Here is a 19,336-nt window from a genome sequence, read left to right on the forward strand (position 1 = left end):
GGCCTTACCCATCATTCATATGTTATAAATGGCCGCTTTCATACTACAACAGTAGTTAAGCAACAGAGACTATGGCCCATAAACCCTAAAATAGTTACTGTCTGGCCCTGTATGGGAAAAGCTTGCCAACTTCTGCTCTCCCTTTAAATGATCTTATTATATGTGTCCTTGACCGTTTAGAATTGAAAATCTTGGAAGGAAGTCATATGTGTTCTCATAGCAAGCACTATGCAAAACGCTGTCTACAAAGTTTGTGATCAATGTTGTCTGAGGTGATGATCTTATCCTCCAAACAGAAAATAGTAGACAAAATGAAAATGGGTCTTCTAAAAACACCCTCTGGTTAAAGATAGGAGACTAGAGGGACAGTGATCTTGTATTTGCAAAGTTCTGCAAACAGTACCCATACAAACTGCTGCTTTCCATTCTGGATGCCATGTTCACAGTGTCTCCGAACAGACAGTACCTGGGCATGGTGATTCCCACCACACCAGCCACTACAGGACCTACGAAGAGAAGAACAGAAGGGCATAGCCAACCTGCATTTCCCAAGTGCTGGACTCCGTGATACACATTAAGTCAACAAAGGCAATTCAACAAATACTCAAGTGCCTAGGCAAAGGTTGGCAATAGATCTTAGGGTCTGCAAAGAGGCAACCTACAGAACCCACAGACTTTTGGTGGAAAACGACATAATCAATTATAAATTTTTTTTTAATCCTTACTTATTTTTGAGAGTCAGAGAGAGAGAGAACGTGTGAGCAGGGGAGGAACAGAGAGAGAGAGACAGAATGCGAAGTAGGCTCCAGGCTCTGAGCCATCAGCACAGAGCCTGATGTGGGGCTCGAACCCATGAACCATGAGATCAAGATCCAAGCCAAAGTCGGACGCTCAACCGACTGAGCCACTCAGGCGCCCCATTATAATTAACTGAATGTTTGTAACCCCCTCCCTCATTCACATATTGAAGCCCTAACCCTCAATATGATGGTATTAGAAAGTAGGGCCTTTGGGAGATAATTAGGTTTAGATGAGGTTATGAGGGTAGGGCCCTCATGGTGGGATTAGTGCCCTTATGAGAAGAGAAGGAGACCGCAAGGCTCTCTCTCTCCGCTATATGAAGACATAATCAGAAGGTAGGCTTTGGCAAGATAGGAAGAGGATTCTCACCAGACCCTGACCATGCTGGAACCCTGATCTTGGACTTCCCAGCCTCTAGAACTGTGAGAAAATAAATATCTGTTGTTTAAGTCACTTAGTCTGTGGTATTTTGTTATGACAACCAAGCTAAGGCAGAAATTAATGACAGTGTTATTAGAGATGGAAACTAGAGATGGAAACAAAACAACTGGGGCACTAAAGCTGATTAGGGGTCAGGTTTTATTTTAGTCAAGCCCCGGAGGACAGGTAGGAGCAGGGCTAGCTACATAGTTTGCAGGGCCCAGTCTAAAATAAAAATAAAGGACGCCTCATTCAAAAATTATTAAGAAATTGAGAAAATTAATATTATAATATTATTATATTAATAACTAAGAAATTGAGACAGAAGAGCATTAAGCCAAGTGCTGGTCACTTTTGCACAGGTCACCTGCCCATGAGTTTGACAAAAACCAGACCAGATCAAAGGGCATTTGATGCAGAGGCAGGGGGGGAAAGTAGCCTGGCATAACTGTCCTACTTTTTGGTCTCCTCCTAACTTTTGGTTTAACACCTTGGAGTCTCTGGGTATCTTTGCTGTTACCAAGTAATCCGGCTAACTGGAAATACGTGTGCAAAGACAATGTGAACTTTTGTTTCCCTCAAAAGATGCTACCATTCAATTTCCAGGTCCTAAAAACGTCAGACTTCAGACTTGAATCCAGAACCACCTGCTGCCATACCTGGACCACAAGGCCACCTGCCATCAGGGCTGGCTACCTGTGTGGATGCCGTTCCTGATCCTGAGCTTCTCCTCAGGCATGTGCCCAATCTGGAAGTGGACAGTGCCACTGAGGAAATGTAAGGACATCGTGGCAATCTCGTCCACACGCTGGATTCCATTGCGGATAGGAAGTCCGCTAGCACCCATGTATGCATCTCCAATGGTTTCAACCTGAAAATAACGCAACAGAGTGGCCTTGTGTTCTCGAAGAAAAAGGCTGGAGTAGCGGCGGGGTCAGAGACCAAGGCCCTTCATTACTGAGCCCTGCTTTGATTCCCCGCACTTTGGAGAGTCATACTCCCTGACCTCCACTCCATCCATGTCCCAGCATTTCCTCACGTTTCTGCTCTTGTCCTGGTTCTTCCACAAAGCCTTTCTTCCCTGAGCCCTCCTATGCACAGTCACTGTTTTCTCCTCTGAAATTTGATAGTGGTGGTGACCATATTTCCTCAACGCAAGTTTAAAACCAGTTAAACAGACAGTAGTGTGGGAATAGGGTAAATCTTGAGGGATCACATGCATCCATCAAGTGGAATTCATCTTACCCTACCAGAAATGTCTTCACCCCATACAATGGCTCTTCAATACATTTATACATATCTATACATTATACACAATATATACACTTATGTATAAATGCATGTATCTGCCTGATCTGTCCTCTTCTCTCCCCTAATAAATCCTAATAAAATTAGCTTTCAGATTCCTCATTCTCATTAGAGAACCAATGACCAGTGTCAACTTTAAAGATACAGCCCTGGGGCGCCTGGGTGGCTTAGTCAGTTAAGCCTCCGACTTCAGCTCAGGTCATGATCTCACAGTTCATGGGTTTGAGTCCCGCGTTGGGCTCAGTGCTGACAGCTCAGAGCCTGGAGCGTGCCTCAGACTCTGTGTCTCCCTCTCTGCCCCTCCCCCGCTCCTGCTTTGTCTCTCTCTGTCTCTCAAAAATAAATAAACGTTAAAAAAAAAATTAAAGATACAGCCCTTTCCAGATACATTTGCATCTTAGCAGAGTCCAAAGATGATGTGGTAAAGGTGGAATTTCAGGCATTAGCCAGGCAGTGAAAACACCTCTGTCTACCGGTCACCCCAGAATTACACAAAATCAACCCATATACAAGTCAGATTGCTTCTAGGCTACCTCTCACCACCATGGGTACATCCTTTGGACATCGAAACTGATTTAGTATTAACTCATGCAAAACATAACCCAGAAAACAATGCCAAGAAGAAATCCCAGAGGAAGCCCTCCTAAGCAGAGTAGCTTTGGTTTTGAGGTATGTGTGATCTGCTCTTGGAGATTATCCACACACCTTTTCTTTCACCCTTAAACAGAGGCAATATCTGTGGGGGAACATTAGGGATAACTATTAAGGCATGTCACTGGGGGACATGACCACACTATCCCCCAAATCTCCCCATCCCCCAGGCCACAGGTAAAGCCCTGCAATCACGATCGGAGCTGGTGCACCTGTGACTTGCCCCAGGCACATGTGAGCTTGGGAACCCTGCAGTCATGATGTGGCCCCATCAGAAAACTCAGAAAGCACCTGAAGCAACCATCATCCCCACCACTTAAATGAAGCTAAATTATTCGTTGTTGCTATCCTTCCCTGAAAAATCAGTTTTTACTCTGGGTGACCATATTCATACATACCCCCAAGTAGCACTAGGCAGACGTTCTCATTTCAGCCACAATTCTGATCATCTAAACTTAGGAGTCTGTCTTCACCTGCATTGCTAAGGATCACGGTAACAGCAGTGAGACTCACACAAGGTCCAAAAACAACCTTGAAAGGTGAGCCTCTCTGAATCTGAAGGAAATATATTCTGGAGGGAACTGGAGGGATTGGCCAGTCGAAGGGCAGTGCCTCTTTAGAAATGTGTTAACAGCCAGATAAAATAATGGAAAGAAACAAGAAGCAACTGGGGATTATTGACAAGCACATTCATCTGTGATTAATCAAGCCCTTTTCCAAGAAAACAAACAGGAATAAAATATTGAGTTTCTGCCATGAATTGAGATGGACTGCCAGCCTGAAATAGAGCCTTCCTCCTGGCTCACATCTAGGGCTGGGTCCATCCTTACTCACGCCCTAGAGTCGGCGGACAAGGAGCGTGTTCCCTCACAGCCCCGGGGTATGTCTCACCTTATACACATCATATGTTTTAATGATGTGATCAAATAAGCTGTACAGGTCATTAAGCAGCTTTACCACTTGCAAGGGGGAGCTGAGAGAGCACAGTTTTGTGAATCCAACAATGTCGGAGAAAAAGATTATCACAGACTCAGAATGTTCTGGTGCCACGGACCTTCCAGCTATGAGCTGTTCTCCAGTGAAGCCGAAACCAAAGAATAGAGATTGGTTTTGAGCGGACTCTTATTCACCTTGCCTCCTACAAACCCCTGCAAAATCTTTCCGATAGGTCCTTTTGCGTCAGTGGATTAGATTTTCGGTCAACAAAATCCATCATCTAAAGGGATTCTTTTGACACCCATTTTTCTACTTGCCTTTTCTCCGAAGAGATATTTTAATTGGTGGGTATAAACTGGAGGCGGGGGACAGGTCACAGAAATGCCTTTGCAGTAAGGATTTTTCTCCCGGAGGGCATCCCATTTTTCTCTATTGGTTATAGAGTTTGAGTGTAAAAATGCAATTTGCAGATGTGAAGCAAAAGGAAGCATCCATCAATCCACAAGTCAATGCGTTTGCTTCAATCAACCAATCTCACATTAACACCTTCAAATCCCTAACTCCATCTCTTTGTCAAGACACGCAAGAACGGTGCAGAAGTTTTAATAGCCGACGCTTCTGCCAAGTTTTTAGACAGTGTAAAGGTGCAGGCAGAGCCAAAAATGAAGCAAGTTTTGAATCTGAAGTCATGGGTGCGTATTGTACTGTGCAAAGCCTTTGGAGCACAATCTGAAGTACTGAGAAACTAGCTATTAATCAGACTCATGAAACTAAAGCGCCATCTAGTGGTCTGTCTCCCATAGCTGCATCCGCCATCTTCCCTGTTAAGAGACATTCTCTACTCCTGTGAATTCAAGATTTCAGGCAGGGCCTTTGCCTCTATCTCCGTTTACAGGGTGTACCAAATTGCCTGCAAAATGCTTGACTCATTTAGAAGAACCTGAGTTCCTCTTTGGAAAAGAACAAAAAAGTACTCTGTACATGGGGCCCCTTAGATGGTGATGCTATTGCTTTCTGGGTCCTTTGTCAAGGCCCCCAGTGCTTTGGAGTACCTTGGCAGCATTGTGGACAGAAGCCTATCCACCTTCCTCTTCTCCGCCATCAGCTGGTTGATCCTCTCTTCCACCACGTCCTTCAGGTGGAAGGACACCTCCAGCTTGCTCACCATACTGTCTAGGATGTTCACATGGCTTTAAAAGAACCCAAAATGAACATCTTTTTTTCCAAGAACATTAGGGTCACAGTAGAGCACAACATCCAGCTATACGTTCCAAGAAAACATGTATCACCCTGAAGGTTTCCTACCTAAGGGCTGCCAATGGACAGCAGTGGAACGACAATGGCAGTGAAACCATGGGGTGGGACAGAGACTGCCCTTTACCAGCTCTGTGATCTTGTTCTACACCCTTCATTTCTCCAAGCCTCAGTTTCTTCATCTGGAAAATGAGGATAATAATGCATACCTCATAGGGCTTTTCTGAGGATCCAGGGAGGTGATGGGTACACAGTGCCCACAGCTGTGTCTGGCACTCAGCAGGTACTCAGCAAATGGTGGCCTTCACTGGCACTCCCCCATTTCCCAATATGCTCCATATTATCATCATGGTCAGTCAAAAATGTATATTTCAGGATGGGTCTTTTTTTCCCCCCTGAATAATACCAGCTATTTTCCTTTTGGATGACATATGTAAGGGGGCACTTCTAGACCCTGTAGGCTCTTGTTTTAGAAGGGTCTTCAGAAAAATCATTTAACTACCCCATTTTTCAGATGAGGAAACTGAGGCTCACATAGGAAATAGACTTGCTTTAACATCGGGGACCAGATTTTTTTAAGCAAAAGTCATGATTGACCCAAGACATATCATTCAAAACAATTTTGATGTGGAAAATACAGAATACAGGGCTGTTGTGTTAAGAATGCATAGCAGACTGGCCAAGTTAGGAGTAGATGCCAGAATCCCAGCCCAGGGTCCTTCTATAAACTCAGGCTACTTCTATCATGGCTATGTCTGCCTATGTTCAATGTGCCAAAAGATGACACAGCTATCCAAATGTGAAACAAGCTACTGTTGAGGAGGTTGTTTGAGAGGCATGAATAATTCAAGCTGATGACTTACTCTAAGGTTGGCGAATAGTTTCTTATACTATAGCCCAACCCCAACTGATGAGCCATGACCTTTGGAATGCTGGTTTGGAAAACATTCTGAAGGCATGTCAAAATTCCCTGGGAAAGAGAGCCTTGATTGATTAGAGATATCTGGAATGGACAAAGGAGGACAATGGATGTGCTGATGTCTGATACATTTTTGTGTCATTAATGAAATAAAGGGAGAATTTATCACCCAACTCTAGCCAGCATGGAACACGGTGCTTTGCATGTGACAGGCATTGAGTGGGTATATGATGAATAAATGAATGAATGGATAAATAACTGAATGAGTGGAGGAATGAATGAATGGGGTGGGCCACACTGAACCAGTCACAGCCATGTAGTTTTAAAATTCTAATAGTTAGGGGCACCTGGGTGGCTCAGTCTGTTAAGAATCCGACTCTTGATTTCTGCTCAGGTCACCATCTTGCTGTTCGGGACACTGAGCCCCACGTCCGGCTCTGCACTGACGGTGCAGAGCCTGTGTGGAATTATCTCTCTCTCCCTCCCTCTCTGCTCCTCCCCTGCTTGTGCTCTCTCTCTCAAAATAAATAAAATAAACATTAAAGATATTTTATAAAAAAATAAAATTCGAATGGTTAAATGATTGGGAGAAAACGTCACACATCTAACTCACCCTTTGGAACTGGATTCTCATAAAGTTTTCTTGATGGAAGAGAAAGTGGGCCTTTTCTCTAGAGATTCATCCCAACATGCTCTCGCCATGGCCACAATCTTTTCATTGCCCTTCTCCTCTGACAGGGAAGGTCGGAGTGGAACTGAGGCCGTGGGGTCTTTGATACGGCTGATGATTTCTGAAATTCATTTGGGGTTTAAATAGCAAAATGTCTGAGCTTTGGGCCATGTAGTACACTTCACTTTAAACATATGTGCTCTTAAATTTGTGAATTGAATGTATAAGTATATTGAATAGATTGGAATTTCAGAGAAACCTGAACATTTTATGAGAAATATTTGAGATCCTCGTGGAAAATGAAGACTCCTACTGTAAAACATATCAGCACCTTCTAATGAATCTGTTTTTAGATTAAGTCGTTTTTCTTCCAATGGAACTTTTCTTGAAGTAAAGCATATCTCTATGTGACTTCAGGAGTGTATAAGCATCTGGGATGGGAAATCCCCAAAGCACACCTTTTGCAATTTGCATTCCATATAAAATGTCACATAAAAGTTATTTTAACAAATAATAAATGTCACCATCATGTGCTGCCTCAGTGTCCAACTTTGTAAACCTGTTTTCTTTCACTTCTGCATTGGCTTCTACTGACATTTATTAAATATTCTGCTATACCAGGTTTTTCAGAGGAAATAATAATTTGAGGATAACGTATACATGTTTTTGTGTAAAAATACTGTGGGTGTAACAACATGGATGAATCTTAAGGGCATTTTACTAAGTATAAAAGGGTAGTCTGAAAAGGCTACACTCTGTATGATTCTGTTTATATGACATTCTAGAAAAGGCAAAATTATAGAGACAGAAAACAGGTGAGATACCGTTAGGAGCTTGGGGAGGAGAAGGTGCTGAACACGTAAGTCACCAGGGACTTATTTAAGGTGATGAGACTGTCTATAGGGTACATGACACTGTGTATTTGCCAAAACCCATAGAACTTTACTGCACAGAGAGTAGACCCCAAAGAACACAAATTTTTAACAATATCAGTTGGGAGGTTGGACAACTCCAAGATAGAGGCAAACTGTGACAAAAGAATCTAACTGTATTATAACGGTATGACATTGCCTCGCTGAAGTGGATGTATTATAACTATATGACATCACCTGCTGACTTAGGCACTTCTGAAATGACTCAAGACCATTAAGACTAAACAAAAGGACCCATTCACAATCGCTGTATTGTAGACGGCAAGATTGGGGACAGAAGAAAAACTTTGCAAGTACTAGACACATATACTGGGATTGGATAAATAAATAAATAAATGGGTGGCAGATGGTGGGAGCCAGGATCTCACTGTTGGAAAGGGAGGCTATGGATAGAGGCGGGCGGGGGGTGGGGGGACACTGGAATAAATGAACCGTGTGGTGGTAATGGTGTTGGAGATGTTAATATGAACTCATGCTTAGCTTAGTATAGATACAGATGGGTAGACGCAGATATGAGAATGTGTATACACGGAGGCTAGTGTGCACATGCTTTTCCTTACTCTGTCCACTGAGAGGGGCTAGAAGCAACAACACCCCGGTTGCAATGAGCACAGTCAGCACCCAGGTCTTGGTTTCTAATATCACCCTCCAATAAAAAAGAACCAGTGTCCTTGAAGACATGGCTGATTCTAGGACTGAGGCAGGGAAATACAAGAGGAGGCTGAAGCCTCTCATGCCACCAGGAAGCAAGGCGGTACTAAACAAACCAAATCAAAACACAGCAATGGGTTTGTATCAAAGGTACACAGAAGTCAATTGAAATGGAATGGCCAAAGATGAAACAACTGGAGCAGTAAAATAAAGTAGTGTTAGATTACAATTCAGAGGATAAAATAAAGGTATAGTATAATATATAATATAAAATGGACACATATGTTATAATATAGATATGCATAATAATATAATACAATACAATATAATACCAATAATTGAATAAATACATAAGTGGGAGAGAAGAGACAAACCTCCTGTGGAGAAAAATTCCAAATAGTTTACATAGATAGTCTCCACGCAGGGTAGTAGAGTGCAACACCCCACTCCTTAAGTGTGGACTTCACATAGTGACTTCTTTCTTCGGGGGACAGTATAGGAAGAGGGGAACCAAGGGTAGTTCTACGGTGGAGAAACCTGACAAGCCTCAGCCAGGTCAATATCAACAGTCATGTTGGTCAACATGATAGTCAACAGATAGTCATGTTGGTTGTATGTACCCTTGGCATGATGTGACGAACATGACAATTTACCCCTGTAGCCTTCCTCTCAAGACATATAAGTCCAGTCTCATCATAAGGAAGAAAAATAATGAGACAAATCCCAAGTGAGAAACATTCTACAAAATACCTGGCCAGTACTCCTCGAAAGTACAATGTCATTAGAATTATAGTTTAAGGAACATTCTTGAAGAGCTTAGACAGACATGATGGCTAAATGCAGCATGACGTCCTGGATGGGATGCTGGGGCAGAAGAGGATATTGGGTTGAAAACTAAGGGAATCTAAAAGAGTATGGCCTTTGCTTAAGAAGAAGAAGGAGGAGGAGGATGAGAAGGAGGAGGGGGAGGAGGAGGAGGAGGAGGAGGAGGAGGAGGAGGAGGAGGAGGAGGAGGAGGAGGAGAAATAATGTCAGGCTCTGTGCTGCCAGCTTAGAGCCTGGAGCCTGCATCAGATTCTGTGTCTCCCTCTGTCTCTGTTCCTCCCCCGCTCACACTCTGTCTCTCTCTCTCAAAAATAAATAAAGATTAAAAAGAATGAAAAAAAGAATAAGAATAAATACAAGTTATAACACTGTGTAAAATATGATCTTGTTTTTTTGTAAATGTACATGCCTGTGTTTAAATTCTTGTTTTGTTAACGTTTATTTATTTTCGAGACAGAGAGACAGAGCATGAACGGGGGAGGGTCAATGAGAGAGGGAGACACAGAAACCAAAACAGGCTCCAGGCTCTGAGCCATCAGCACAGAGCCCGACGCGGGGCTCAAACTCATGGACCGCAAGATCATGACCTGAGCTAAGTCGGACGCTCAACCGACTGAGCCACCCAGGCACCCCTACATGCTTGTGTTTAAATGCACACTTTCAATGCCTAAAAATAATCTGAAGGACTACACATAAGAAAGTTCTATGGGTAATTGTGTTTTACATCCCAAATGAAGTGTAATTTGAGACGTGGGACAACAATGGTTTTAAAAGAAGTCACTGAAGAATTACTATTGTTGCATCTTCTGCTTTCTTATCCTCAGCTCTAAGAAATATCATGAGAGAATCAATAAAATGATATAAAACTTTGAACCATGGGTTCAAATTCACATCATGGGCCTGCACCTCGGAACACGTGTTCATGAGCTACTAACGTGCAGCCATCCCATAATCCACCAGTCACCAGTCACTCTATTGTCATTGTTCTTCTTCTTCGGTGTGCATCAGAATCAGGGGTGGGGGGCTTCTTAAAGCAGAGCTTCTGGGCCTATCCCCACAGTTTCCAATTCCAAAGGCCTGGAGCCGGGCCTGAAAATTTGCTTTTCTAATAAGTACCCAGGGGATGCTGAAGCTGCTAGTCTAGGGTTGCACTAGGCTTCTCAAAACTGTGGATCTTCAACATCATCTGGGAACTTGAGAAAAATGCAAATTCTCAGGCCTTGCCCCAGACCTACTGAGTCAGAGACCCTGAGGGTGGGACCCAGCAATTCTGTTTTTTTTAACAAGCCCTACAGGTAATTCTGACACCAACTAACATTTGAAAACCACTTGTCTAGTGTGCACAGGACATCAATATCTATTCAGTCCCCAGCACCAGGACTGTTTGTAGGGAAGTATGAGATGTTAATGGGAGAAGCGTGTTTGGCCACAAATTAGGTGCACCTTGTACTTTCCCTGATTGCAGTCCTGTGTATACATAGTCCCATATGGCCAGCTTTCATTGAACTTTGTGGGCATAAGACTACAATGAGGGGCAAATATACCAATTGGGTACAGTCTTCCCACCCCCGCCCCCACCCCACCTGGTGCAACCAGATGGCAGCTGAGCTTAGTGAGTGTGGCTGGGATCCTTCCTGGGCTCGCTCTCGGAATATCTGAGTGGCTTCTTGGTTCTAAAGTCAGTTGCCCTTGGATTTGAATGACCCTTTTTGGATTAGTCTCCCCTCTTTTTCACTTCACCATAAATTAGAAAGTGGAATCCATTTTTAAAGTAACTATATACATTGAGAAAGGATCCTGACTTGAAATTCTCCAGGGAATGCATGATCTAACAATGAAACTTGAGGGTGGCCATTGGGAATGGACTAGAAAAAGTAGGCATGGTGATAAAGAAGAAAAACCAGGAGGGAAAGGTGGGCTGAGTTGATTTAGCAACTGATACATGCACACCTCCCTATGCTTGTTCTCAGACAGTGGTTCTCAACATGAGCTGCATGTTGGAATCACCTGCAAATGCTGATGCCCAGGCAGCCACCCAGATCGATAGCATCAGCACCTCCTAGGCCGAGATCCAGGCATCAGTAGTTTTTAAAGTTCCCCAGGTAATTCCAGAGCACAGCCAAGGTGGAAGATAACAGTGCTGGGGGGTTACACCTACTATTCTTTCTTTTTGTTGTTTATCGTTCTTGATCAAATTTTGCTTTATCTCCCCAGCTTCTGCCCTTAATTCCATGACGGGATGTGTGTTAAGAGACAACTCAGCAAAAAAATGAGCCTAAATATATCCTATAAAGACGACTGGGCAGCATTTATTTAAAAAATTAAATATACTTAAAATACATTTATCTCTTCAATCTCAAGCCCACAAAGATACAAGGCTGCTCACTGCATCAACTGTAATAGCAAGAAAAATGGAAAACAACCAAACTGTGCATCAATCAATAATACACAGCCTATCCTTACAATGAAAATTCTGTAGTCCTTAAGAAAGATTGAGGTAAATTTGTGTATACACATATGAGATGAAAGATACCCAGGCAGAGGGAACAGTGTGTGCAAAGGTTCTGGGGTAGGAATGTGTCTGGGATGTTGGAGGCACATGAAGGTGGCCGGCATGACTGAAATGAGCAAACCATAGGAGATGGAATTAGAAAGGTGTATTGAGATGAACTTTGTTTCTCAAAGAATATGTCCATGTCCTAACGTCCAGAACCTATGAATGTGACCTTATTTGGAAAAAAAATGTCTTTGCAGGTATAGTTAATTATCTTGGGTTGAGGAGGTCATTTCAGATTTCCAGGTGGACCCTAATCCAATGACAAATGTCCTTATAAGACACAGACAAAAGAGACATATACAGAGGAGGAGGCAACGTCAAAGTGAAGGCAGAGATTGGAGAAATGTGACCACAAGCCCATGAAATCTGGACCAACCCCCAAAAGCTGGACAAAGCAGAGAACTGATCTTCCCTAAAGCTTCTAGAGGGAGCACAGCCCTGCTAAACCTTGATTTTGAACTTGTGCCTTATACAACTGTAACAAAATACATTTCTGTCCACTAAACCCAGCAGGTATGTGGTTAACTTAGTATGGCAGCCATAGGACACTAATAAAGAATGTCAGAGGCCAGATCAGAGGCCTTTGGTGGTCCTGTCGGCCACTGTAAGGGCTTAGTTTTCATTCCCCAAATGGGAAGCCAGGGGAGGATGTTGTGACCAGAAGTGACATGACCTGACTCATTTTCCAACGGGATCACTTTGCTGTAATGAAGTATGTAGTTCTGAGCTCTTTGATTGTTTTTGTAAGCAAACGGCAACTACTTTTTTTAATTAAAAAAAAAGAAACTTTACGACAGAAAAACAGTGGAATAAATAATAAGTTGATGAACACTTCATAAAAAACTATCATTTAAAAGCTAGCATGCCACTGCCCCCCCCCCCGCCCCCTGCAAATATAAGAAATAAAAGCTAGCCCACATGACCAAAGCCTGCCAAAGAGACTTTCAGCTTTACCGTCAGGCATCTCGTTGAGGTCAGCAAAAGGTCCGTGGTTCTGGTGGTGGATCAGCTCCGTCATCAGGATGGCAAAGCTGTAAACATCTCCCTTTGGGGTCCCTGACCGGGGTGCCTCTGGAAGCCGCCGCAGCTCTGGGGCCGTCCAGTAGAGCTCTGCAAAGCAACGGGTGTCATGAGGGAAGCATGGAGTGGGAGAGGGACAGGCAGAACCGGAAAAGTCACCCCTCTTTCTCAGGAAAACACAGAACTGAAAGTATCCAGCCCCCGAAAAATCCTCCCTAATGGTGCCTGACTTGTAGAGCGAAAAGGGATCTGTGGGTACGTGAATGCAGACAGAACAATCAAGAAGGACAAGCACTAACATCTTAACTGTGGTTAACACCTGATTGTGCAGTTACAAGAAGTTTTCATTTTCCTTCCCCTTTCTGTGATTGTCTACATTAAATTTTTTTTTTTTTTAACATTTACTCATTTTTGAGAGAGAGAGAGCGTGAGTGGGGGAGGGACAGAGAGAGCAGGAGAATCTGAAGCAGGCGCCAGGCTCTGAGCTATCAGCACAGAGCCCGATGCAGGGCTTGAACTCATGAACCACGAGATCATGACCTGAGCCAAAGTCACATCCTTACCCAACTGAGCTACCCAGGCGCTCCTGTATTGTCTACATTTAAAAAACCAACTTACAGAGGTACGATTCATAGAACATAAAATGAACCCTTTTAAAGCAAACAGTTCAGTGTTAGTTATTTAGCCCCTTTGCAAGATTGTACAACAAACCACCCTATCTAGTTCCAAAACGTTTCCAGGGCCTCAAAGTAAAATCCTGCAGCCATTAAGCAGTTTCTCCCTGTTTCCTATACCCCCAGCCCCCGGCAAGCACCAGTCCACATTCTGTCTTTACAGATTTCCATGCTCCTGATATTTTATATACCTACATTTATTTGTTGGTGTGAGGTTGATGGGTTTATTTCATTGTAGGTTACAATCATTAAAAGAAAATATACTGGGGGATGGGGAAGTAGGATGACTACCAACAGGTTTTCAGAATTTCCCCCTCTGTTTTTTTCTGTAAGGCCTCATCCCGTGTTACAGAACCTCCTCGCATGCGCGCAGCAAAGCTGTTGGCAATGTGCTGCCCCAGGGAGAGGAGTTCAGATGGCTGGGATACATGCAAGGTAAGACTCAAGACTGCTCACTAGCTTTGGACAAGGAAGAGTCCGAGCTTCAGTTTGCTCATATGCAAAGGAGGGTTTGACTCCAGGCAGAAGGTCTTGCCCTGAGATGCGCATCAGAATCACTTGAGAGTTTTTGTTTCTATTTAATTTTATTTTACTTGAAAGGTTTATTTATTTATTTTTGAGAGAGAGAATCCCAAACAGGCTCCGTGCCATCAGCACAGAGCTCAACGTGGGGCGTGAACTCAGGAACTGTGAGATGGCGACCTGAGCCGAAATCAAAGGCAGATGTTTAACCGACTGAGCCACCCAGGTGCCCCGAGAGTTTTTAAGAAACAGTGCTGATGCCCAGATTTCATCTTCAGATATCTGGGGTGAGAGCCAGCCACCCACATACTTTGTAAAGTTTCTCAAGTGATACCAGAGCAGCGAGAGGATGTAGGACCGCTGAACCCATGGTCTTTGAAGGGCCTGCAGATGGTGTGCTGAGAACACAGGTGAAGTGTAGTGGGGTATAGAGGGCTAAGGAGAAGACCGGTGACTTGCTTCGAGCCACCTGGCCTGGCCAGGATGAGCCCTAACCTTCTAACTCAGACGTCACACCACGGACTCACCACCCTGGAGGCTATTTTTTCCTGCTCCCTTGGGTGAATAGAACAACCACGCACTGTCAGCTCCAGAGGAAGGCCCCCTGCTGGCACCTGTGAGTGAGCTTCAGGAAATAGGGTGGGGTCAGGTGCCCCGTTACCACATGGGCTAGTGGGTACACGATCTGTCAGTGGTTACCCTAGTGGTCTGTCGGTTCCTCGTTGTATGCTCTGTACATCCGGCCGTACTTGAACTCCCACAGCCCAAAGCCTGTCAGTTTCACCTGCATCTGACTGTCCACCAGGCAGTTGGAAGGCTTAAGGTTGCCGTGGGACCCCAGGGGGCTCCTGTGGAGGAACAGCATGCCCTGGAAGAGTGAAAATAAGCAAATGAATTAGCGTAGGGGCCAATGGAACCTGTGTCTGGAAGACACAGACAGAAACAGTTGGGCAGAAACACGACCCAGAGGAGGGGAACCGCCCATCTCTATGTTCATCTGTTCAAGAACCACTAACAGCCCCTTGTCCTTGACTCAACCTGGATAGTGTCACCCAAGTAGGGGAAACTATTTCTGGCTCCCCAGTGTGCAGCCATGAAGGCAAGGCCAGCCTAAAATAAATAAGCTCCAATAAGCTAAACAAAATAGAGTCTGACTAAGTGGTCAGACTCCTGACTTGAAATCCCAGCTCTAACACTTAGCAGAGAGCAAGTTACTTGACCCCATAAGCCTCATTTTTCTCATCAAAATGGATGTGACGATCTCTACCTCAGAGGGAGGCTGTGGAGATTAAATGTAATAATGCATATGAGACACCAGACATGGTGCACGACACAAAGTAAACACCCACCAAAAATCATCATGAAAAATGTGTATAAAAACGATAAAAAAAATCAACTTGGAAACAACCTATGTAATTAAGAATATTCTTTTATTACCTACATGTTGCAAGTTATATTCTATTCCTACCTACATGTAATGATTCTATAATTATATTATATTATATTATATTATATTATATTATACGCACTTTAGGGTCCTGTTTGAACACTTTGCGGGGAAAAGCAATAAAATGAGGAACGTTGGAAAATTCTCATGTCATCTGCCATGTTCTTAAAGGTTTATATCTATTATTATTATGCAATAATAAAGTACCATTATTTATGAAAGGCCCAGAAAGAACACCAGAGTCAGAAGGCATACATCACATCTCCACTTCACCGCTTGGTCTCTTCAAGCAAGACACTTCACCTCTCTGGGCCTCAATTTCATCATCTACAAGATAGGACTGTCTAGATCCCCACCACTTGAAACATGGCCTTGGGACCAGCAGCACCAACAGCACCTGGGAGCTTGGCAGAAATGCAGAGTCTCAGGCCCTGCCCAGATGTACCGAATCAGACTGTGCATTTTAACACAGTCCCCAGGAGATTCATGTGCACACAGTCTGAGAACAGCTGGCCTCCTCTACTGTTTCACATCTTGGCCGCCCATTAAAATCACCTGGGGAGCTTAAAAAGAAAAGACCAATGGTTGGACCTGAACAGAAGAGCCTACGTTAACTATGGATTGTGTGTGGCACAAGCCAAGCTGGATGCGAAGGAACCCAAAGAGACTAATCAGAATGGGGAAAGTGTGCCAACAGGAAGAGTTTGCTAAAGGAGGTGAGTCATGAAGGCAAAGGGCACACTCATTTGGCAAGGAGACGAGGGCAGAGTGCACAGATCTTTCCATAGGCAGGGAAGGGCTTTAAAGAAAGACCTGGGATTGAGGAGGGAAACAGGTATTTGGGGAGGCTAGATAGAGAAGAAATGAATTTGAAAATGAGAACGGTCACATTTGAAGCAGGATCTGATTGATGGATGTTTGTATTTCTCTGAAATTTCCAAGGGCAGACCTAGAAGCAATGAAACGAAGCCTAAGGGGATGGGCTGACTATGTTTTGGAAGTAACTGTAACAGTGCAGGGGGATAGGGGGACCCACTGTTTATGATCCTGGGGTCTTTGTTTCCTTACCTTCCTTGATGGCTTCGCAATAAGACATTTCTGTAATATTTATTCAACATTTCCTGTCTCTTGGAGTTGAAATACCTACATAAAGTTTCTTTAGATCTTTGATCTGAATCTCTGAACCATTCATTTTCAAATACTTAGCATGGGAGCTGGTAGAGAGCCAGCAACCTGAGTATGTCACAGGTATGGGGCTGTCACAGAGCCATTTTAATTGCATTAGCCTGAGTAGCACGGATCTCCTCACACCTGCCTCACCCAAGAGGTTTCAGAGCAAGAGTGAAAATGACAATGTCTTTCTCAAGGGTCTTACTGGATACTTTTTTTTAAGGTTATCATGCTAACCTTATGTGACATCCATTCTAAGTCCCTTACTTAAACTAGCTCGTGTAATTCCCGTAGTGACCTTGTAGAGTCAGGTGGTATTGTCATTGACCTCATTTTACAAATAGGGAAAGGGAGAAATGAAGAAGTTAACCTGCCCCAGGTCACATCGCTGGCCCGCAGTGGAGCAGGACTGGGAATAAGTACAGTCCGAGTCCCAAGTCCCTGCCCTCGACCAACTGAACAAATGTCCTCGACTGAAGAAAGAAAGCTCTGAAGGGCAGAGAGTGAGGAGTGACTGAGCATTGCATTGAAGCCACCAGGGTCCATGGAGATTCTCACTGTGATGTGGATCTGTGATGAACAAATAAGTATCAATAAACCTTTCTTTGAGCACTTTGTACTATGCATTGTGCAGGGTGCTTTATACATGTTATCACATTTGGTCTTCCTGGAGATAGATTAATATTCCCATTCTCTGTTTCCCAATGAGGAAACTCACAGTTTTAAACTGCTCCTGAAGAGTGAGGGCAAAGCTGGGATATAAACCCAGGTTGGGTTGCCTTCAAGGCACAGCCGCTTCTAAATCATTAGCTTTTATTGTTTCCGGTGTCCTGGTGATTGTCCAGGAGGCTGGGGGGGTGGGGCGGTCAAAGCACACCTATTCTCCTAACACCATGATAGGAGGTTCAAATGACTCTCAAGCCCAGCTGAGGGGGGGGGGGGGTGATGTCACCCATGGGTGTGGTACATAGCACTCAATGTTCCAGAAAAGATGAATGTGAGGAGGCCCTGAGTGGACTATTGCACCCAGAGATGGGGTCCTTGGGCCTCTTGGTCACCAGCTCAGGGACTCACTCTCCCTCAGGCAGTGATCATAGTCTGAGTCACCATCCTGCTTTAGTAAAACTCCTGAGCCAATAATGCATTAGAAATACAGTCTGGGGTGCCTGGGTGGCTCAGTCAGTTAAGTGTCTGACTCTTGGTTTCAGCTCAGATCATGACCTCACAGTTCGTGAGTTCGAGCCCCACATCGGGCTCCGTGCTGACAGTATGAGCCTGCTTCGGATTCTCTCTCACTCTCTCTCTCTGCCCGCCCCTACTCATTCTCTCTCTCTCTCTCTCAAAATAAATAAATAAACTTAAAAAAAAAAAAAAAAGAAATACAGGCTAATGCAGAAAGCAGTGAGGAAATGCCCAAGGCAGTGGACACACCACTCCTACTCCCACCCCCAAATTCAGGAGGCTTGTGTGTTTTTTGAGATGATAGAGTTCAATCACATTTTGGGACTGCAACCCACTCACTTGAACCTGGAGGGGGCTGTCTGGGGGCCGTCTCTGGAATTCTCCAGTGAGGCTCAACAAGCCAAGGTCTGGGCATGCAATCTGGGGAGACCTCTGTCCAATCAAGAATTCTCTCTCACCTCATGGAGACCTCCCCATGCAGCAGGACTGTCCCTGACACTCACAACTGTCCCTGGTCTTGCTAGAGCCAGGCCCACCCTAGGCAGGAGACATTTTACATCTGGTCACCACTGATCACTCCTGATGCCCAGGTTTATTAACAGAGCACATTCCATTAGGAGATGTTTGGGATACAGTGGAAATCCTAGAAATGGAGTCCTCTTTAAGAGACACCACACATCTCTTCAGTTCTTTTTCTTTTCCTGTCGTGGTGGAAAAGTATGATTTTATGTGTATTGTCACAGGCCACGTAGAACTGAGAGGTTTATGATTTATGTGCCAGATCTCATGCAGTTTTTGCAATTCTATTACCGACCTGTCTGCTAGTTACATTTACTCCCCTCCTGGAAAGTTGAGTGGGGGGTACCCCCAGTGCTCTCATTTCTGCATCCCACATTTGGGGTCTCTTATACTTTATACAGGCAAGAAGCAGAACATGGAAGGAAGAACTCAGCCTTTGGAGACAGACTGGTTGCAAATCCCAACCTCCCTCTTACCAGTTGGGTGGTTACTTCACCTTCACTAAGCCTCATTTTATTTCCTCTTGAAAATGGAGTAACTATTAATTTTATTAATATTGGAGTTAAAAGTGAACGAATAGTGGCATGAATTGCTGATTATTAAGAACACTGTCCAATAGAAACACAGTGCAAGCTACGTGTATAATTTTCACTTGTTCAGTTAAATAGGTAAAATTACTTTTAAGGATATATTTTACTTAGCCCAATGTATTTAAAAAACTTATTTCAATATGTAATCAATATAGAAATAGTGAGATATTTTTACTGATTCTTTGAATCTGGTGTGAATTTTACACTTACCGCACACTTCAGTTGGAGCTACCTACGTTACCAGTGGTTAGTAGTCACATACAGCTGGTATTTTTTGGACAGTGCTAA

The 19,336-nt window shown here is 43.9% G+C and overlaps 1 protein-coding gene across 1 annotated transcript in view; it reads right to left on the reverse strand.

The window, feature by feature from the left end:
* The window catches only part of LOC109272691 (guanylate cyclase 2G-like), a 56,447-nt gene that overhangs the window by 3,121 nt on the left and 33,990 nt on the right, over positions 1-19,336 (reverse strand). The window contains 7 exon segments of the mRNA XM_053910128.1: positions 399-506; positions 1,918-2,092; positions 4,072-4,265; positions 5,170-5,306; positions 6,903-7,080; positions 12,879-13,034; positions 14,840-15,008. Of these exon segments, the coding sequence (XP_053766103.1) occupies positions 399-506; positions 1,918-2,092; positions 4,072-4,265; positions 5,170-5,306; positions 6,903-7,080; positions 12,879-13,034; positions 14,840-15,008 (1,117 nt within the window).

The sequence above is a fragment of the Panthera pardus genome, unplaced genomic scaffold (assembly GCF_024362965.1).
Source record: "Panthera pardus isolate Hobbes unplaced genomic scaffold, ASM2436296v1 HiC_scaffold_22, whole genome shotgun sequence".
Classification (NCBI taxonomy): Eukaryota; Metazoa; Chordata; class Mammalia; order Carnivora; family Felidae; genus Panthera; species Panthera pardus.